Source organism: Phascolarctos cinereus, unplaced genomic scaffold, assembly GCF_003287225.1.
Source record: "Phascolarctos cinereus isolate Bilbo 61053 unplaced genomic scaffold, phaCin_HiC Scaffold_5;HRSCAF=322, whole genome shotgun sequence".
In the NCBI taxonomy this organism is placed as follows: Eukaryota; Metazoa; Chordata; class Mammalia; order Diprotodontia; family Phascolarctidae; genus Phascolarctos; species Phascolarctos cinereus.
Window position 1 is genome coordinate 335,219,299 of NW_027555958.1, and position 23,291 is coordinate 335,242,589.

Sequence of the window (23,291 nt, forward strand, 5' to 3'; positions counted from 1 at the left end):
ACATTACAAGGCCTATCAATCTCTCCATATGGCTTCTATCACCAAAGTATCCCTCTGCTTTGACCCATATACCATTTTAGCATGCAGGAAAATCAAATAATGTTAACAAATGCAGCCATGAGCCAGCTTTCTTCCTCTCTTTGATTTTGCCTTATAATTCCCTCCTGCTCCACCCTTCTGCATAACCTCTGCACTCCCCTTGGTTTACAATTACATTTATCTGGCAACTATAAGCCATGAGATGTTCCAATAAGTGAATTTTCCAGATAATTGGCTTATTTCTGCATCAGAACTTTTATTGTAACCCCTGTTCATGGAAATCTTCATAACACATATTAGAATCCTAGAATCTGGAAGTATACGCATTTTGCCTTTAAAAATATTTTTATGATACTAAAAACACCAACCAAAAGGAATTCTTAACTTTTTGTTTTTTTGTCATGGACCCCTTTGCCAGTCTAAAGTCTATGGACCTCTTCTCAGAAAAATATTTTTAAATACATAAAATAAAATACATAGAATTATGAAGGAGACAACTTATATTAAAATGCATTTATCAAAAATTTATAAAAAGCAAGTTCACAGACTCCAGGTTAAAAATCCCTGAACTAAAATAAGCACTTTCATATACAACAGTAAAACAGACAAAGAAGACTGAGCACAAAACTACGAAATTCTATTAGCACATATATTTTAGAAGAGTTTGGGAGAGGAAAAGTTTGCATGACAAATACAAATTCCCCTTTATATCACCTACTCAGGGATGGGGAACCTGTGACCTTCAGGCCACAGGTGACCTTCAAGGTCCTTGGGTGTCGCCCTTTGACTGAATCCAAGTTTTACAGAACAAACCCTTTTTTAAAGGGGATTTGTTCTGTGAAGTTTGGATTTAGTCAAAGGGCTGCACTTGAGGACCTGGAGGGCCACATGTGGCTTGAAGCTGCAGGTTCTCCATCCTTGACCTAGATTGTTAAAAATAGGCGTAAAGTGAGAATAAATAGGAATTGAGCTAGGAGTCATGCATGATGAGGGCCAGGCCCAAGCCAAGATCTTCCGCCCTTTGCCCCAAAGGGAATCTGACTCACAGGCCCCAGACCCTCATCTCCCTTTGAAAGCCTTAGCTTTTAATCTTATTCAGATGTGCCCTAAAAGCCTTAGGCTCCCTCTTGTCTATAGGCCCCAGAAAGGCCTTCCTTTGTCTCCTTTTGAAAGTCCTAGCCCCACCTTGATTTTGTGCAGATGTCTTTCAAACTTCTGCCTTCCTGTTCCTCCATTATCTATTCCCATTGTCTATTCAATCTCTCAGACCTCCCCAATTAGAATTGTTACCTAGACCCTTTACCCAACCCCCTTCTCTGGCCACCCAAAGTTACTTTAGTATTTAAGATCCACCTTGCCCTCATTCGGATGCTGAGAATCTCAGGCCCACAAGGCTGAGAACCTCTCATGCCCGCTCGTCCTTATGGGCATCACCCGGCCTATATGTTTTATCACTAATAAACTTTTTCTCTGGCTGAAGAAGATTTGAGTTGAATTCTTTCAGACCCAGTACCGCGATCTTGGGGTCCCAGCACCCCCAAACCCCTAGACCTCTTCAATGCATAGGTGCAGTTGTAGGTATAGGCTTTTCTACATTGGCCGCACAGACCACCACTTCCCATTTTCTTTTCTACCTAGTTCCTAGATGTATTCCACCTAGCCAGTCAATAGATAGAAAAATGACCTCTGAATAAATGTTATTATATCCTTTTCTCTGAACATCCATAACTCCCCAGGAATACATTAGAAATTTTTTGAGGGCAGGGACTGTTATTGTCATCTTTGTATCACCCGTAGGTAGCCAGCATCTAGCCCATAGTATCATCTCAATAAATCTTTGTTAGCTCAAATGAGATAATATGTTTCAAGTGCTTCACAAATTTTAAAATGTGATATGTGTCATTTATTGTGTTTATTATTATTATTAGTGGAATGCATATCATTCCTGTTTAGGGCACTTTTTTCACACACAGCAGAAGTATCAGAGTTTATTGTGCCTCCCTCCAAGCCCCCTCCCCCCCAAAAAAAGCAAAGAGCAGATTTGAGAAAATGTGGGGGAAATGCAGGGTCCTACACTCAAGCTAAAACTTTGGTAAAGGAAGTCATCTGGTCTTTGTGGTTGCTTCTCTAATCTGTAGGCAAACTTATCAGATCCTAGTGTACGTGCATTTAATAAAACATACAAAATGCTAGTGGCCATTGTATTAACCACTTACTCCTTTCCAACACAATTACAACAAGGAAAATCCTAACCTGGCTCATTATTAAGTTGATGCATCTTTCCTGGAAGGTTTTCTGGAGGATTTGCTTCAGCCCCAATCTTAATTGCTATGTAGAGTAGGGGGGATTGAGTCAGAATAGGTTAGTTTTAGGAACTCTCGGCCAAGTCACCTTCTTTGAGTCTCCATTACTTAATCTAATCATAGATCACTGGGAGATTTGAAACGTATCAAGTTCAAGTATGTCCACTTTCAAGTTTGGCTTCAGTCAAAGGGCTACATGTGGGCCTTGAACTTGCAGGTTCCCCACCCCTGGGTCATACTGAGATTTGGGAGAGAGTAGGATAAGGGTCTGTAGAAATATAACCTAAAAGTTTCTCTCTTTTACTGAGAATTTAAACATACTGATGTTTGATAGTCACACATATGAGTATATAACTCTTGGGCAACTGGTATGAAAGAATGTGCTACATCAGGCATTGGAAGCTAAGCAAAGGGAGGGTAGAGGAGGAAGATTTCTGCATAGCCGACTTAACACCCAAAAAGAGAATTTAAATAAATTCTCTAGGAGGTGACAGCCATGAGTATTTCTTTAAGTCTTACTTCTTCCCTTCTCAGAAATACTACAACATTACAACGTTGCATAGTTTAAATTAAAGGAGGTTCATTCTTCTGGCATGTGCTGTGGAAAAGAGTGGGTAGCGGTAAAAAGTGTCATGACCACAGTTGCACAGGGCTGGCCCAGTTGGGTGACATCTACCCATCACCAACAGGTTATCTATATACCTGGAAACAGACTTCGGTTTACCCTTCTCTATCTTGTAAGGAAAGACTTAGCCCCCTACAGAGCAGACAGCAATACACTCACAGTTGAGGAGCCACCTCTGTTGGTCTTAAGCTAGCTCCCGAGCTGTGCGAGGGACAGCAGGACAGCAATGAGGCAGCAAAACAAGATTTACAGGAAGCCAAAGAAATCAAAACATGCACCATGAAAAGACAGCTATGAGAACTCTGAATGACCCAGGCATCTAAATGCAAAACCCTCCCTTCCACCCTCAGCTTTCCCACTGTGAATCATCAGTTCTGTAAAATAGATTTTTTTTTTAAAAATGACCCAACTACCAAATCAAGTTAGAATCTTCCTTTAAGCAAAACCCATTTTTTTCTCTCTTGAGATTTTCAAATCAAATCAACAATATTTATCAAGCAATTATTAGGAACTCAGCTCTGTGCTAGTTGCTTTGGGGGGGGGGAGAAGCGGGGTTGAAGTAGAAAAGAAATAAAAAAGACATGGCTTCTGATTTCAAGGACCTCACAGTCTTTTGGGGGCTGCAAAATTGATATACACTGTGATCACATGAACCCACTTTGACCCTCATCTGATACCTTTTTTCTTTTCCTTCTACCAACAAACCCTAGAATTTTGCTTGCTGTGATCTCCTGCTGGTTTCTATCCTTGCCGCCATCTTCTTAGGACTGGACTCCCTACCACTCTGCAGGACAGGATATACCTTTTTTCTCTATTCTTCTTTGCTCTGTTCCTTGATTATAGCCCATAACTCTTTAATGTACTTGTAAAAAAAAAAAGATTTACCACAACAGGAAACAGACTGGGGAGGAAGAGAACAGATGGGGGGAGGTGTTTGCCAGGTTACAACAATAAATTCAAGGAGAAAGTTCATGAATCACAGAGGTCTTGGGTCTTAATTACTTGCCCTACATGATAATCATGGGAAACTAAAAATGACTACTTCATAGCTCCTTGTTTGGAATGGGAGTAGCCTGCAAATTTTACAGATTAATGCATTTGGCTTTTAATTCTTGGCAAAAACTAGCACGTGTTATTTAAGATAATAGTTTATAAATACCTAAGATGTTACCCAGCAAAGGACAGTGACGCTTTTACGTCTTTTCATACCCCCAGTGTTTAGCAGAGTGCCTAGCACATTAGTAGATGCTTAATGTTTATTGATTAATTAAGATAAATAATAATAAGTGGTACAGTCTGATTATTTCCTTTAGACTCAGGGGGTGTTATCTGTTAACTTGAGTTGGAGAAAATTACATCTTTATTTCAATACAACTGACTTCCTTTGTAAAACCTATGTCTTTTATTTTATACATTTTAAAAACATTCTTAGACAATGGGCTTCAGAAAACTGTTGAAGGGGTCTATGGCACAAAAATGGTTAAGAACTTTGTGTGTCCCTAAGCAAGTCACTAAACCACTCTCAGCCTCTGTTTTATCATCTGTAAAATGGAAATAATAATAGCACCTAACTCACAGGGTAATTTTGAGGATCAGATGAGTTAAAATAGGTAAACTGTTTTGCAACCCTTAAATAAATGCTAGCAGTTATTATTTATTAATAATAATATTAGTTATCATTATTATTTCTTATTTATCTGTTATATGGCTTGCATCATATATATTTGTTTGCATGTTTTCTCCCCTATTAAATTGTAAGCTCCTTGAAGGAAGGGATTGTCTTTCGTTTCTTTTTGTATCTCTAGCACTTTGCACAGCACCTGGCATATTGCAGATGCTTAACAAATGTTTACTGATTAATTTATTAATAATAATGCAATGCTTGAATGATGAGAGGTCATGTAATGCTTTGTTCCCCAATGCTACTTCCAGACCTACCATCTACTACCATCCCCTCTCCTCCCTTGAGGGTTAGTTACTTCATCCACCTGTACTGCCACATGCAGATAATCCTTGTTCCTGATGGTTAGCCACTAAATTACTCTTCGTACTTTCTTAAAAAAATGAGCATCTTTCTCAGTCTTCCTCTCCAAGTCACCTTCATACTTGTGGACTTCAAAATACATGCTGATGTCTCCTTAGAACACTCTGATCCTGCAATTCATTGACCTTCTCCACTTCCTTCACCTACTTATTCATTTTACCTCAGTCACCCACAATAGTGGTCACTATGTGGACCTAATCATCAGCATTACTAAGTCACCTCTAGGATCTTGGGCAAGTAGGTGGCACAATGGATAGAGTGCTGGACCTGGAGTCAGGCAGACTTGAATTAAAACTTTGCCTCCAACTCAAGTTTGGGCAAGTCACTTAATCTTTGTCAGTATCAAATTCCTTCTCTTTAAAATGGGGATAATAATAGTACCTATCTCTCGGAGTTGTGAGGATAAAATGAAATATTTGTTAAGCACTTTGCACACCATAAAGTGTTATATAAATGCCATCATAATCATCATCTTCATTATCATCATGAACTATAAAATTCTTTTCTCTGATTGTAATCTATTCTTCCATCCCTCCCTCTTCCTCAATACTCTTAATTTTTATCCTCAGTGTAATCTTCAGTCTATCCACCCTTCCCTGTGCCCCCACCCCCCAATTCATCATGATGCTTTGCTGTGGCCTCATTTTCTTCTCTTCATAATCTGGACCTCATAGCTGATCAATTCATTGTCCTCTTCCCTTGAATCACCTTCTTGTCCAACCACTTTTCATGTCTATCCAGTCTTCAAACTTGGACCACCTTCTATTCCCCCATCCCTCCATATCCTCTTTCTGTGCTCCTACTTGTGTGCTATCGAATGCAACCAGAAGGCATACAACTATGCTGTATCAAATGGGTCCACTTACCAATTAATGCAATTTAACCTTAACTGGGTGCTCACTACTGCAACAAAACTTTCCTTTTCCCTGACTTAAAATCACACTTCACATAGCTGCCATTCCAAAACTTCTTCTTTCTCCTCAAGTCTCTTTTAGCATATGACTTCACCTTCTCCTTTACTGAGAAAATTAAGGTGCTCTGTCACGAGACCTCTCATTTCCCTCAGACTACATCTCAGAGTTTCTATATATTCTTTGATACTCTCCTTTGCTCCAGTCCCTGAGGAAGAGATAATTCTTTTCTCTCCAAAGCCAACACCTCTGCTTATGCCTTTGATCCTATCCCCTCCTACCTCTTCCAGGAGCTTGCCCTATCACTATTTCCCTCCATTTCTCTCATCTTTAATCTTTGCTTCTATATAATGGCTTCATCCCAGGTCTTCCCAGTGCTTAAAAAACCCTTCATCTGGCCCTATCATCCCCCTATTATCTCCCTTTCACTTCCAAGTTCCTAGAGTCATCTATTTAAACCAGGGATTCTCAGCCTTTTTTTGTGTTGTAGACCCCTTTGGCAGTCTGGGGAAGACCCCTTCTCAGTTTAATGTTATTAAATGCATAAAAACAACACATATAAGATTACAAAAGAAACTAGTTATATTGAAATAGTTATTAAGATTTTGTTTTAGTAAGTTCACAGACTTCAGGCTCAGAATCCCTGATTTAAAACTAATTCTATGTCCTCACCTAGTCATTTCTCCATCCTTTATGATTTGGCATCTTACCCAGTCCTGAACTAAGTGTTCTCTTAAAGTACTCCCTTCTATTAACTGGTAAAAATAGTGCCTTTTTGTCAGTCCTTATTCTACTCAGCTTCTTTCTAGCTTTTTTTAGTGCAGCCCGCCCCCTCCTCCTGGACACACTCAAGTCTGTGACATTGCTTTCCCCAATTTCTTTTCCTTTTTGTGTGATTAATCCTATTCAAGTTCATTCCCCATCCACCATGTTCTTTGTGTGGGTGTCCCACAAGACTCTGACTTGGTTTTTTTTTTTTCTGCACTTTCTTCCTTGGTGATTTCATCAACTCTCCAGTGTTTAATTATTATCTCTTTGCAAGTGATCTCCAAATCGACATATCCTTACCTAATCTCCATAATGAACTTCAGTACCATAACTGAATACTTCAAACCTTTATTTTTTATCTATCCCTCAAGTCTCAGCTAAGTTCCATTTGTGCCCTTCATTCCACAGCCTCCTATCTACACCAGAACCTAGGTGAATTGGCATGCATCTTATATTTTCTCTCATTTCCTCTCAGCCTCTTTTGTTGACTAGGTGGCACAGTGGATAGAGTGCTAGTTCTGGAGTCATGAAGACTAAGCTTCCTAAGTTCAAATCCGGCCTCAGACACTTACTAGTTGTGTGATGCTGGGAAAGTCACTGAATTCTGTTTGCTTCAGTTTTTTTTTCATCTGCAAAATGAGCTGGAGAAGGAAATGACAAACTGTTCCAGTATCTTTGCCAAGGAAACCCCAATGGGGTCACAAAGAGTCAGACAGGAGTGAAAAATGACTGACTGAGAGTACTGCACCTTCAGTCAAGAAGACCTGAGTCTGAATCCTGATTCAGATACTCACTGGCTATCTGACTCTGGATAGCAGTTACACAGTTTGCTTCAGTTTTCCTCCTCTGTAAAATGGAGATAATAATAGGATAAAGTGAGATAATTAATATTTGTAAAACACTTTCTAAACCTTAAAAAATACATATATGTGTGTATGCATACATATATAAATGCTAGTAATTATTTTTAGAATTAACTATAAATATAGGTCTCCCTTATTTTAAAAACAAAAACAAAACACCTTCCCTTCATCCTGATGATACCTCACATTATCAGCATCTCTCCCTTTGTTTTCTCTTCTGCATTGTCAAACTTCTATAAAAAGTAATGTGTATATATTTGAATCCTCCACTTTCTCACTACCCACTCACTCCTCACTATAGGCCACACCAGTCTACTAAACTTATCCCTCCAAGGTTCCAGGCTCCAAATCTAATGGATTTGGAGTTGCACATTCATATATCTGAAGTTGAAAGGCATTTCAGAGGTCAACTAAAGAAGCCAATCCCCTCACTTTACAAATAAAGAAAGAGGTTAACTGATATGCCCATGGTAGTAAATTCAGAGATGGGATTCTGGGTCATTCTCTGATTGCAGTCAGGGAAATGTAACTTGGCTCTGGAGAACCTTACTTAAGAGCCTAATTAAGAGTTGGGATGAAGCTTCTCAAAGCTTTATTTGGTCTACATTTACATCATCTTTAGTCTAACATTTGAGGTTTTCCACAATCTAACCCCAATATACCTTTTCAAAATAATATCACTCTTTTCTCATTTACATATTTTGTTGTTGTTGTTCAGTCATTTTTAGTCATGTCTGACTCTTCAAGACCCCACTGGTGTTTTCCTGGAAGAGATGGTAGAGTGGTTTGTCATTTCCTTCTGCAGCTCATTTTATAGATGAGGAACTGAGGCAAATAGGGCAAGTTACTTACCCAGGGTCACACAATTAGTAAGTGTCTGAGGTTGGATCTGAACTCAGGAAGATGAGTCTTCCTGATTCTAGGTCTGGCACTCTATCTACTGCACCACCTAGTTGCCATTCCAGTCAAACTGAAATAATAGCTTTCTCTAATCCCTTGGCATGCTCCTGCATCTGCTCATTTGTGATCTCTGTCTCTCATGCTTGGAATACTCTCTCTCTGCATTTCCCACTGTGGAAATTTTTGTTTTCCTCCAAAGGTCATTTCAGATACCATCTTTTCAATGAATGTTTTCTTATTTCTCCACCCCTACACCCCACCAGTAGAAGGCTGTCCTTACCCTCCTCAAATTTTTCATTCCAGATTGTCTGAACCTCTGTTTTGTACTGGTAGGGTAGCTGAATGGGTCCATAAGGGTTCTTCTACTTAGAGCTCCTTTGGAAACATCTGAAAATTCTAAGAAATGAAAAAAACATGTCCTTGGAGTCCCTGGGAGTTTCAAGGGAAACTTTGGGCATGTACGCCACAGAATCATCCCTATAGGTCAATTTAGCCTCTGTTATACTCTCATCTTGCTCTTCCTTTTAGGAAACTTGTTTGTGTAGACTGTGAGGTCTCTGACAGCAGGGACAATACAATTTCATCTTTGTGCCTCAACCCCCAGCATGGCGCTTTAAGCACTGTAAGCACTTCATAAATATTTGGTGAATTGAATACACATGAACAGAAAGTTTCCTTCTCTCTCTTCGTATGAGCACTGTTTACCATGAAACACATGAAATAATGAAAACCAATTTCCAGTTCCTCTTTGGTGTGGTTTTTTCAAATTCTATCGCCATACAAGTATATACTATTTAGCATCTATTATTGCACAAAAAACCTTCACAAATTCTAAGGCCACTTCCTCTTCCTCCTCCCCCTTCTCTTCCTCTCACTAATTGCTAACATTTATATATTGCATTAGGTTTTACAAAGTGTTTCACAAATATTATATCATTTTTGTCCTTCTCAAAACTCTGGGAGGTGAGGTACTATTATTATCCCAATTTTACAGATAAGGAAACTGAGGCAGGCAGAGATTAAGTGACTTGTCCAGGGTTGCATAGTTATAAAGTATTTACAGTGTGAGTTGAATTCAGCTCCCTTGACACCAGGCTGAGTGCTCTATCCACTATGCCACTTACCTGCTACATAGGAATGCAATGCATAATATAATAGAAATACTATTGGACTAGGTACCAAGAGATCTGTTTTCTAGCCTGACATTTGCCAGTAATTTACATTTACCTCTGTGACCTCTGGATCTTAGTTTCCTTTTAGGCTCCTTCTAGCTACAATAATAAAAAAAAATTGCATTTATATGGTACCTGCTGTGTTCTAGGGACTGTGCCACGTATTTTTAATAACAACAATAATAACAAGAATAATAATATTAGCTAGCATTTACATACTGTCTACTATATACCAGGTACTGTGCTTTACAAATATTATCTCATTTGATCTGCAAAACAATCCTGGGAGGTAAGTATTATTATTATTCCCATTTCAGAGTCAAGGAAACTGAAGCAAACAGATGTTAAGTGGCTTGCCCAACATCACACAACTAGTATCTGAGGTCAGATTTCAACTCAGGACTTGCTGACTCCAGACCTGGTACTCTATCTACTGCATCACCTAGCTGCCTCACTTTCTGGTCATTTTTGCTGTTGTTCAGTCATTTTTCAGTTGTGTCTGACTCTTCATGACCCCAGTTAAGGTTTTCTTAGCAAAGATACTACAGTGGCTTGCCATTTCCTTCTCCAGCTCATTTTACAGATGAGAAAACTGAAGCAAACAGGGTTAAGTGATTTGCCCAGGGTCACATAGTTAGTAAGTGTCTGAAGCTGGATTTGAACTGAGGAAGATGAGTTTACCTGACTCCAGGCTTAGCTACCCAATGATGGGACCTATGATGTCTACAGCATCATAGATTTAGATTTAGAAGGCACTTAGTAGCCCTCCCCCCTTATTTTAAAGATAGAGAAATTGAGTGCCATGAGAGACTAAATGACTTTAACATATAGGTAATATAGGTGACAGTGGCTGAGCCAGGATTCAAACTCAAGTCCTTTAAATCCAAATCCAACATTCATTCCATTGTGCAAGGGGCAGGGTTTCTATCTGTTCATTTGCTCTGCAGTATATGTAGCATTGTGGCCCATGTAGATATTTTGTTTTTCTTTTTGTATTGGACCTGTGGTTCCCTTGGTTCATAGGACACCTATGGAGAAACTACTTCCAGAAATGCTAATTAACAATTTATCTATGACTTGGAGTTTCAGAGATTTGGCTGGGTGCTAAGAGGTGAAGTGATTTGTCCATAGTCACACACACACACACACACACACACACACACACACACACACACACACACAGAGTATATGGATCAGAAGCAAGGGTTGTGTCTAGGTCTTCCTGACTTCAAGGAAACCCTGTATCTACTAGACACTGTTATTTCTTAGGCAGTATTTAAATTTTCTCCTGAGATTCCAGCTGATAAGCAGAACCTCCATCTCCCAAGTTGTCTCTCTTGGCGTGAGTGTTCCATCAGGATAAACCTGAGGAAGAAATTCCTTGCCACCAATTTATTAGTTAGAGAACTGAGCTGAAAGCTTGTAATATCAATTTGGTGTCTTGTAGACAGGTGCTATATAGATGCAAAGCAGCATTTTTTGTTCCTGGGATTACTTAACTATTTGTTATATAATTTTTCTTTTTCCCACAAGAAATAAAGGCTCTTGCCCAATTAAATCATATATTTTCCAGGAGACTATAGACAGACATCTCAGTATAAAGCTCTAATCCTTTGAAAAGACCAACTCTAAGTAGCTGGAGCCTGTCTTGAGCTCCTTTCTCTGAACTCCTATAAGTACTTACTGTCTGTACCTTTTGCCCAATACAGCAAAGCCTTGGCACTCAGGAAGGGAAATCTTCAAAAATCAGTAAAAGGGGAGGTCCTTTTTAGAGACCTCTTACTAGAATAGTAAAATCCCTTGAATACTGTACTTTGCTATGTTAATCACTAAGAGGAAGACCAAGGAGGTGAGAATCAACTAAAAACTCTTCTTTCCTTCTTTTTCTTCCCTACATTAAGAATGAGGGGTAGACAATGGGATGAACTGGACTATGTATCATACTAGCTTTGAGAAGAAGAGAAAAGGTTGAGCTGAAGTGGGAATTGGTAGTCTTTTAATCTCTTCCTGTCATTTTTCTTTTTTTGGTGAGGTAAGTGGGGTTAAGTGACTTGTCCAGGGTCACACAGTCTGTCAAGTGTCTGATGCCAAATTTGAACTCAGGTCCTACTGACTCCAGGGCTGGTGCTCTATCCACTACTCCACCTGGCTACCCCTTCTTCTTGTCATTTAAAGTCAGATTTCAGCAATCCAAAGGTTTTCAGCATCACACCAACTGCTAAGGGTTCTAAGAATCATAGGTAGATATGACAACTTCTTTATTCTCTTTCTAACTCTCCCATCTTTGACCTTCTATTTCCTACCTATACCTCACATCCCCACCCTAAATGCACAGTACCTTCTCACTACTCTTTGGCTATCCAAAGTCTACCACTTCTCCCAAGCCAGCCTTCTAATTCAAGATCTTTCCTCCTACCAGCCAGCCCAATCAAAACTTCCACTTACTTTTTAGTTGTAGGTCTCTGGGAGATATTGATTTGATTAGAGTAATTCACATTCAAGTGTGAGTGAGGCTTAAGAGGGCATTGGAGGGCATTGGTGGCCTTTTAGAATGAATTTGCTAACCTAAATGCATTTCTAGTTCGTAGAATATAAAGGGAAAAAAAGATATTTTGATTATATAAGGAGTGTGTGCTATTATGTAAGGGGCTCTGGTGGCCCACTCCCCGTGTCCCACAGCTTCATCTTCACAAACAGAGCTCACTAAAAGCCAAGGATGGATGGGCAGAAGAAATCGCAAATTGTAAATCTACTAATGCAGAATTCACCCACCAGTGCATCACATTTGTTACTCAACTATTTCAGGTGTGCATGTGTTCTCTTTCCAAGTATAATATATATTATAATAAACTTCTGGAGGGTAGAAAGTGTAACTTTACATAAGTTCTGTGTTTATCTCGATACCTAGCACAGAACAATAGACCTAGCAGACACTTGTTAAATGAGTGCAGTACCATACATTTTAGCATGTAAGATGGTGAATCATTTTTTCTTTCTTTGTGGAAACTGAGAGACTAAATTCTTGAAGTAACTACTGAACTACATTCTCCCTCCTTTTCTTCTGCCCTCTCCTTCCATCTGTTCCCCTCTCTCTTGATGGTCTGTCCTCCTCACTCCTTAACTCCCTGGGTTTCTGTTCTTCTTTTCTCTCTCACTTGTGTTCCCAGGTGACAGTCTAGCTCCCAGTGTGTTCACTAGACAGGCTTCCTATAGAAAGTTGAAAGCAATTTTAAACTCAACTTCTGAGAAGACATCATTACCTTGAAGATAGGACACCATAGGGTAATAAAGATCATGCCAAGCCTTAAGGATTGAAGCTATAATGGGGCTTAGACTTTTCTGGTGGAAAGGAAACTTTGAGATGACCTTACTGATGATTTCAGGCTTCTGAAAAAGATCAATAAAGCTGACAGCTACATTTTTCAACTGCTGAGGAAAAGTACACTAAAAATAAAATAAAATAAAAGTGAAAAGGGCATAATCACCAGAGTTATCTAGCCCAAGGGATGATACAGCAATATCACTGTTATTACCATTCAGGACCTACAGTGCAATTAGATACATTAATCAGTGTCAGTAGACAGGGACAGTATTACCATCTGGAAAGTGGGAGAGTAGAGAAGTAACTGCCAGTTTAGGGAACAGGACTTAAGCCTAGATCTTCCTGTCATTGGAACAATGAGTACCTCATCACTCAACTTTTCTAACAGAAATAGCAACTCTTGTATTTTCAATCTAACGATGGCAGCATTAAATAAATAGTTTATACAGGAGCTCACAAACTTATATTCTGAAGATTAAATTTGCTTATTCCTCTAATAGTGCTGAATGTGTCTAGAGAGGACCAAGGTATCTGAATCCTGGTTCTGCCAATCTTTTACCTGTTTGACCCTGAACAAATTGCAGATTTTTTTGGATGTCAGTCGCCTCATCTGTAAAATGAGATTGTGGGACTATGTGGATCCCAAAACTCCTTTCAGATACAAATCTAAGATATTAAGATTCCAAATCCAGACTCTTTCCCATTATATCACACACTCTCTAATATAAATTAATAATTTATACCCATTACCCAAGTTCAAATCCAAACTCTCTGTGTGGCCATGGACGCCAGTCAACTCATCTTTCTGGGACTCATTTTTCTCATCTGTAAAGTGAGCTGGAGAAAGAAATGGCAAACCCCTCCAGTATCTTCACCAAGAAAACCCTAAATGGGATCATGGAGAGTTGGACACGATTGAAAATGACTGAACAACAACAATAACTTCTTGACTCTATCCACTGTCCAACCTAGCTGCTCCATTAAGGTAAATCTAACACTTCTCATGCCACCAGATTAAACAGCTGCTGTATGACTCCACTGTTAATGAAGAGTTGCTGTTTGGTCAAGAAGTTAGAGTTTGTTTGAGAGTTTTGAGTGAGAGGGCATGAAATTGTCTAATTTCTCTTTATTTTCCCCCCTCTCTGATTTTCCCCTCCTCAGTGAAAGACAAAACGGAACAAAGAAAAACAATAACACAAACAGGGGAATGATCTAGGCCACCTAAAAAGGTATGAATTCATCTCACAAGCTATACAAAGGAGAAGGGGGAGTAGAAGGAGTAGGAGGAAAGAGAAAATGCTAATTTCCTCCAGACCTTTCTCATGCTGCGGGACCACCATGGGATGTACAAGAGGGCCACTCTTTTCCTCTGGGCAAGGTTAAAGACTTCAGAAGAGCTCTAGCTCACTAATGAGCTATCAGTCAGTCCCTCTCATCAATGGGGTGATTTACACTAAATCTGTCCCAATGTGATCTGGCCCCAGAGCTCATTATCTCAAATGTTTCACTAGTTCTCATAGCCTGAAGAGAATAGTACACATTCATCTTCCCTGCCTCACAGGGAATTTTTAGTCAGAGATGGGTGGAATAAAAGAACTCAGAGAGACCCCTGGAAGCCATCTAGGTCATCCCTTCCACTTTAGGTACTAATGTTACTGTGCAGAGCATTTCTAATGTCCCTTCATCCCTCCTCAATCCTGTCAAAGAATAAGGGAGATTAAGGGAAACTTACTTTAATAATAATGCCTTCTATTTGTATAGTCCCTTTCTTCCAGGGAACTTATGTCTTCCTAAATGTTTCTTCATTAGTCTTGCAACAACTCTGTGAGCAGAGCTGGCAGCATAACAACAACTGTCTCCACTGATCACAGGAGGAAAAGGAAGGAGAGAAGAGATGGGTGACAACCCTAGTCAGTTAACCAGAGAATGAGAAGTTAAGACATGTTGAGAACTCAGATTGGCTACTTCCCAGTCAACCCAGAAAACCAAATGATTTCTTCTTTATACTAAATATTCCTAGGAGCTACTTTCATAAGTACTATTAGAAGTTTCTAGAGATTTTAAAGATAATATGGGTAAAAGGAAAAAAGAACATGGCAGCAGTATGGGAAATTGGATAACGTAGGAAAGACAAGTAAGAGGCATGATGAATGAATGGGATGAAGTTGCAGGCAGCTCTTCATTACTTGCAAACATACTCTTTATTGTAGCACTTTGAATTATATTTTTTAAAATCATATTTTATATTGTATCATACTAATTTGTCTTATCCCTTACAGTATACTATAACCTTTCTGAGGTCAGGGACTATGTTGTCATTTTTTCTTTCTTTTTTTGCTCATTTTTGTACTCAACATGGTGCTTTTTGGGTACTTAAATTTTTTTTTTAACTGAATCAAAGCTACATTCTCTCTAAGGGCTTAGTTGTATTTCATTTTTCATACTGCCAATTATTTTTTTAGTTTCCTCTGGTGGAAGCAGCCTTCTTTCTAACACTGACTCCTCAATTTTCTTTGTTTTCTTTTAGTTAGTGAATCAAGACTCTGCCTTTGCTAGACTTTAGGAAATTCACTTAACCATCCTAGGTCTCACTTTCCTAATCTGTAAAATGAGAATGTCCTTTTAATGTCCCTCCCATCTTTGAACCTACGTATTTTTATTGTCCAAGAACACTCACTTTTGGCAGACAGAACAAGGGAAGTGGTAACTCTCAAAGAGCATTGGAAGGTGCCAGGATCAATCCTCCCCATCTCTACACTAGAGATTTCTTGCTTTTCCAGCTCCCATCCTTTTCCATATTTTATTGCCTTGGCTTTCAACTAACTTGGTTTTCATATCTTGAGCATAAAGAAAAACAGGTGGATTATCCACTCAATTATTTGCATGCATATGGAAGCTAACATTGCTGCATACTAACAAAGAGCTTGTGTTCCTATCATCCCATCTGAGGCAATCGGTTATTTTCCCCAGTGATGCTTGAATGCAAGGTACACCAAGCAGAACATGGTATTTTATACCACAAAAGGAGTAAATGAAGCATCAAACAGTATGAATTAATAGGTATTGGGGGTCAGTCTTCAGCCTATGTTAAAAGGAAGCATCAGATAGTTAATGGAATGAGTATTAGTCCTGGAGGCAGGAAATAGGGGTTTAAATCTCTTCTCTTCAACTCATTAGCTGTATGACTTTGCAAAAGTCACATAAACTTTCTGCCTTTTAGTTTGTTTCTTCATGTTTAAAATGGTGGCAATAATACTGCCTAATTCCGGGGATTTTTGTAAGGAAAGACTTCTTTTTTTCTCGTTCTGTATTTTATTTTTTTAAATAATAAATTTATTTATTTATTTTTGGTTTTCAACATTCACTTCCATAAGATTTTGAGTTCCAAATTTTCTTCCCATGTCTCCCCTCCCCCAACCCAAGACAGCTTGTAAATTGATATAGGCTCAACATATACATTCATATTAAACCTATTTCCACATTAGTCATGTTGTAAAGAAGAATTAGAATCAATGGGAGAAACCACGAGAAAGAAGAAAAAAAAAGAGCAAATAATATGCTTCAATCAGCATTCACATTCCATAGTTCTTTTTCTGGATGTGGACAGCATGAAAGACTTCTTATTTTTTTAGGACTATGAGACCTGAGCATGTCTTTAGGCAAATGGAAGCCAGGGAGAGGGAAAGCACAAAGATATACAAGAAGGACAGGATGACTACTGAAGCAAGGCCCTAGAAAAGATTGGAGGGAATATCATTAAGGGTCTAGATAGAGGATCAATCTTAGACATAACTAGATATACTAGTGCTCAGCACAGTGCCTGACACAGAGTAGATGCTTAATAAATGCTTCTTGACTCACTGTCTTTTTGGAAGGAGCTAAATATCCTTGTAGAAATGAAGATAAACTATAACTCTTAATATGTTTTGCGTTTTAATAGATATCATATATAATAGATATCATATTGCTTGATTTCTCAATATGGAGGAGGATCTAGTGGAAGGGAGAAAATATGGAACTGAAAATTTGAAAATGAATGTAAAAATTAAAAAAATAAGAAAAATAGACCTCTTCCTTGAATCCTTCCCTATCCAATAACTATAAGAGAAGTAGCTGAATAATTAACCATAGCCCGCCCCAAGACCTCAAGGCTGCAATGAGAGAAGAAAAAACAAGGGGTCAAATAGCTAATGAATTAAACCTATCCCTGTGTCTATGTGGAGGCACCTAAAAGCCTAGCTTTTAAAGAGGTTGAATTTCTATGATTACTATGAGACATGTGACTCTTCTCTGCCCTAGTTCATCTAGGGTCATCCCTCTTCCTCTTAAAAATTTTATTAATACCTTTGGTTTTGACATCATATTAATTTCTGAATAGGACCCTCCCCTCCTACTCCCTACATAAGCCTTCCCTTTTGACAGAGAAAAACATTTAAGCAAAATCACTTTAGACAGCATATGCCATGTTCAAAACTCACAGTCCCTCACTTCTCAAATGAAATAAGTATATTTCCTCATCCTTTCTCTAGGCTCAAGACTGTTCGTTATAATTACACCACATTCAAGCTTTTCCCCAAGTGCCCCAGCCTAGTACTCAAAAAGCAAAGTAATGTTCTTTAGCAGGTATGCACCCTTTCAGGGAGAGGGGTAATGAATTACATTCTCTTTCCCTATTGGACAAATAATCCCAGATTAGCCTGCTTTTCTAATATGAGATCAATGAATAAATTGCAATGAAAATTTAAAAGTGCTTTAAAGACACAACAAAATGTTATGTTGCTATCTGAGGTAAAGGAAATTCATATGGAATTCAATAAGTCAACATTCATTGTGAACTAACTAGGTGCAAAGCAATACGCTATGTGTTGGAATATAAAGATGAAAAACAGCAAGGCCCTGTGGAGTTTGTAATTTAGTAGAAAGGACTGAAGATATTATTTCCAGCAAGTATGATGAGGAGGCAAAATTTTGCAATACCCTAAAATAGAATTCAAAGTCTGGTTTTCTGCCATGGCTAAGTGACTGTAATCTATTCTCAAAGTGCAGGCTGGTCTTTCATTCATGGAAATTAAGTAAAGGAGCTTAAGAAATACCCCTCAATTCTCTAAGTTATCAGGGGAAATGAAGTATTCCTTAAAAACCAATAAATAAACAAAAAAAACTACCAAAAAACTTCCATGTAAATGCAAAGAAATAAAAAATAACTGAACACACAGCCCTTGATTTGTGCTGGGAGGGAAAGAGAGAGGAGAGATGGATCACTGAGAACTTGGAATTGGAGATTTGATTTTCTTCTTGAAAAGGAGGGAGCTGGACAACCCGAAGAGGAAACAGCTATTTTTTCTCCAAGTAACGATGGTTTGGCTACTCAGGTAAGGTAGCATCCAGCACAGGTCAAAAGAAGAAATGAACAGTAGTGGTTAATTACATATTAATGCCCCTGTTAATGAGGTATTGTTACCATTCAGTCCCTTTCAGTTTTATATGACTCTTAGTGATCCCATTTGGGGTTTCCTTGGCAAAGGTAATGTAGTGATTTGCTTTTCCTTCTCCAGCTCATTTTACAGATGAGAAAATTGAGGAAAACAGGGTTAAGTGATTTGCCCAGGGTCACACAGCTAGTAAGTATCTAAGGTCAAATTTGAACTCATGAAGACTAGTCTTTCTGACTCCAAGTCAGTGCTTTATCGATCGTATCACCCAACTGTTGAAGTAGTGAGGCAGTGTTTTGTTGACCATGACAAAAGCACAGAAATCTCTTTCTGGGCAATGTGTCTTAGATTCATTGGTGAACTGGATGGTAATACATAGGCCAAAATAATATTGCCAGAAGCAATATAAAAACTTTGCTAAATGTAATGAAATCTTAAGCTGATGACTTTAGGAACACAGGTGGTGATGTCACCATTGTTGCTTCAGAAGAGGTAGATCTGGGAAATGAGTATCAGGTTAAGAAGATATTTCTGCCAAAGAGATTTGGATTTCTCAACCATGGTTTAAAATGTGCTAAATGATAGGTTCTTTGACAAGGATAGAGTATACCTAACATGGGTTGATCAAAACCTATTTACTTAGAATCTTGCAAATCTAATCAAAATAACTTTAAATTGAAAGGAGGGAGAATATATATGTATGTGCATGTGCACATATACACACATATATGTAGAAAGAGACAGAGAGACATACTTGTATACACACACACATATATATGTATATATATATATGCATATATATATATATATATATATATATATATATATATAATGAATACATAAACACATACACACATGCATATCTTACACATACCCCATGTTAGGTGCCATGGAAAGCAACCAAGTTATAGGAAGAAGAATGGCAATAGAGACAGCACTTGGTAATATACAGAGGATGAAATCCAAGAAATAAGGTAGCAATAAAAACTGTAGTCTTAGATACCAATATAAAATATACAACGTATGGGTAACAAGCAAGGTGACCTACAGATCCTAACCCAAATATGTAAATTTGATTTTACAGATATTGCTCACTTGGTGGGATGAGACCCATACTGGAATATTGCCTGAGAAAGGTCTGCCTTATTTAAATAAAAGGAAGAATAGCTAAAAAAGGGAAGGATTGAAGTATCATTGTATAGTAAGATATACTAGTGCAGAAATCCAGGAAGGGGAGTGGGGGAAGTATGGAGAAGATAGATGAAGAGTAGTAGTGGTAATATCAGAAATGCTATCACCAAAGTGTGCTACAGACCACTTGGGCAGAAACAAGAAATAGACAAGCAGTTTGGGAAACAGATCACAAGCCTGTAATGAAGGGATGCAATAAGAATGATTATCTTTATATTATCTGTATATCTGCTAGAGCCAACACTTCTCTACTTTCTCTCTGTCTGTCTGTCTCTCTCTCTCTCTCTCTGTCTCTCTGTCCCATCTCTTTCCCTAATAATGACAGTTGTTCAAAAAGTAGAAAAACCAACATGGAAAATATCAATTTTGGATTATATTATCACCAACAAGGAGAAACTGGTTATCATAGTAGAAAAAAATGCATACCTTGAGATGTGCAGTGACCACTCCATTCTAGAATTTGGGATAGAGAAGAGAAAAACTGGGCAAAGTCTGACATGTACTCTAGATTTGGAGAAAGCAGATTTCAAAGCTTTCATAGAAAGAATAAGTAGAATATATTGGACTAGGACTAGAAGCACTGATGTATGAAATTCTGAAGTTACCAAGAGAAATGGGATTAAAGTTAGCTGTAATTCCAAAGAGAAGAAAAAGGAAGAGTTGTTTCAAGTGATAGATATGGTTGCACATGAAATTCATCAACCAGTTTAGATTAAAAATGACAGGTGCAGAAAATAGAAGCAAGGGTAGGTTTTACGGGAAGGGTTCAAAAGAATGCTATGGACCTATAAGAACAGCCTCAGAAAAACTAAAGTTTAGAGTGAACTGAGGCTGGTAAGGAAAACTGAGGGCAACAAAAAAGTTGGCTTTGCTTTGTTTTGTTTTGCTTTTTTAAATCTAAACTAGAGAAAAGACACAGTGATGTATACTGGATAGAGATACATATGGGATCAGGAAGAGCTGGATTTAAGATCTTTCTTTGATACTTACTAGCTGTATAACTAACTATGTTGAAGTCATTTAAATGCTCTGAGCACATTTTATCATCTTTAAAATGAGGATAATAATATTTGTAAAAAATGGAAGTGTGTTTGTGCATATCTCAATGTTTTTGGAGGTTAAAATGAACTAATGTATGTTAGCATGCTTTTCAAACTTTAAAAAGCTACATAAATTATTTTAATCATCATTATTAAAAAATAAAAGGGATAGATTATTGCTGAGGGTGAATGGGTCAATGATAAGAGAGGTTGTAGAGGTGGAGAAGATGTAGAGCTGCTTAGCTTGTTTTGTTTCTGTTTTCACTGTCAAGAACAAAGACCTTTGGACTGTAGACGATAAGACAAAAACATCTAATAGGGAGTAGAAACCCAACAGGAGTTGGGAGACGGTAAGGGAGTGCCTAGTTTCTTCAAATGAATTCAAGTTACAGGCCCAGGAGAACCCCATCCTACAGTATTGACAGAACTGGTGAACGTTATTGCTGAGCGATCATCAGTAATCTTTTAAAAATCTTGGACAACAATGAACACGGAATTAGCAAAAGGCAAGTGTTGTCCTGATATTTATAAGTGGAAGGAAGGAAAGAAAAAAGGAAGGGAGGAAGGAAGGAAGAAAGGAAGGAAGGATGAAATGAAGAAAGGGAAGAAAAGAGGAGGGAAGGAAGGAAACAACTATTTATTAAGAACCTACTATGTGCCAGGCACTGTGATAAGCAATTTATAAATATTACCTATTTGATCCTCACAACAGCTTTGGGAAGTGGGTGCTGTTATTATTCCCACATTACAGTTGAGGAAACTGAGACAGACAGTGATTAAATGACTTGCCCAGCGTCACACAGCTAGTAAGCATCTAAGGCTGGATTTTAATTTAGGACTTCCTGACCCCAGACCTAGTGCTCTATCCTCTGTGCCACCTAACTACCTGTAGGCAAAGGGGGAAAATGGATTGTGTAAACTACAGGAGAGTTAGTATGTCTTTGATCCCTGGCAAAATTTTAGAGAGTATTTTAAAGGGATAATTTGTGACCATCTAAAAGAAAGCAGTCATCACCAAGAGACAAAGTGGTTTCATAAAAAGGAAGTTATACCAGAATAACCACTTTTCCTTTTTTTGACAAGATTACTAGATTAACACAGTAGATCAAGTGAGCAATGTAAATAATAGTCTTGATTTTAATGAAGCTTCTGAAAAAGTTTCTCATGCTATTCATCTGGACTTGATGGAGAGTTGTGGACAACATGTAGATGACAGGGGAATTAGATGGATTTGAAACTATTTGAATGGCTGCACAAAGCAAAGACATTAATGTCAACTTAGGCATTTCCCAGGGATCTGCTTGGCCCTGTGCTTTTGAACATTTTTATCAATGACTTGTTGAAGAGTATAAATGGCACATTTATCAAATCTGCAACTGTAAAAAACCTAGGAAGGATGATACCCAATTGGATGATAGAGTCAGGATTCAAAAAGAGCTTGATAGGCTTAAATGTTGGGCCAAATCTAATAAGATGAAATTAAATAAGAATAAATATAAAATCTAGCACTTCGATTCCAAAAAATCCATTTTATAAGTACAAGATGGGGGAGGTTGGTTAGAAAGCAGCATAACAGAAAATGATCTGGGTCTTTTGGGGGGCTGTATATGGGATATGTGATGTAGCAGCCAAAAAGCAAATGTGATCTTACATTGTATTGGGAAACATTAGATATTTTGATTTTCACATTTTTTGATTACACATCTTGTTTTTTATATGACCTTAAAACGAATGAAAATTTAGCCTGAAATGAGTTGAAGAAGTAAGATTACTTGGAAGTGTTTTGGAGACCACTAAATATTAGGGCCAAAGGACTGGTCTCGTGCTCAGGCGGTATGACCCACAGCCTGTATGAACTCTAAACTCCTTTATTTACTTAATCTTATAATTCAAGTTCTGTGACGTGAATGCCAATAAAGAAGAATTTCTGGAAATTTCCACAATGTCTGGCATATAGTAGGTGCTTAATAAACACATATAGATTGGCTAATTGTTCAAAAGTAGCAAAACATATAAGTGAACATTTAAAATTGTGAATCTAGCAGCTAATTTGAAATAAATTTAAATTCTATTTGGAATTTACTGGAATCAAAGTAATAATATCATAAAAATTAATTGCATTAACTAATTGCATTCTACATACATCTGTAAAGCAAAAATTGTTTAAATATAAAATTGAATTTTTGTTTGAAAATAAAGTTAAAAAAAATTCATTGACTTGCCTTGCTAAACAAAATAGACACCATGAAGAAATCCAAGAGGAAACTCTCTGAGAGATTTTTGTAGTCAAACTGGAAGAAGATGACAGTGAAGCTCAAGGTAACAAATGATGAACAGGATTACAGAAGGAGGTACGTAACAGCTTCATGCCAGCTATTGTTATCAGAAAAATATCACAGCTGTTGAAGAGGGAGGAAGGAAAGAAAAAAAAGATCAATGATATTGTGATGCAAAGACGAGGTAAGCACAGACAATTCACTTTGGGGGGCACATATTTCTCATTTTGCTCCTCTTCTAAAAGAAGACAAACATGAACAGCAGGTAAGCTCACAGGAAATTTCCCATTGTGAGGACGTTCCACAGACTCACTGGGCCAAACTCAGAAATAGTCTTAGCTATGAGAGAGAGAGAAAGAGAGAGAGAGAGAGAGACAGACAGAGACAGACAGACAGACAGACAGA

The 23,291-nt window shown here is 38.0% G+C and overlaps 1 protein-coding gene across 1 annotated transcript in view; it reads right to left on the reverse strand.

The window, feature by feature from the left end:
• PCNX2 (pecanex 2) overlaps positions 1-23,291 on the reverse strand; it is a 363,956-nt gene that overhangs the window by 135,388 nt on the left and 205,277 nt on the right. The window contains 2 exon segments of the mRNA XM_021000480.2: positions 22,833-22,936; positions 22,939-23,009. Of these exon segments, the coding sequence (XP_020856139.2) occupies positions 22,833-22,936; positions 22,939-23,009 (175 nt within the window).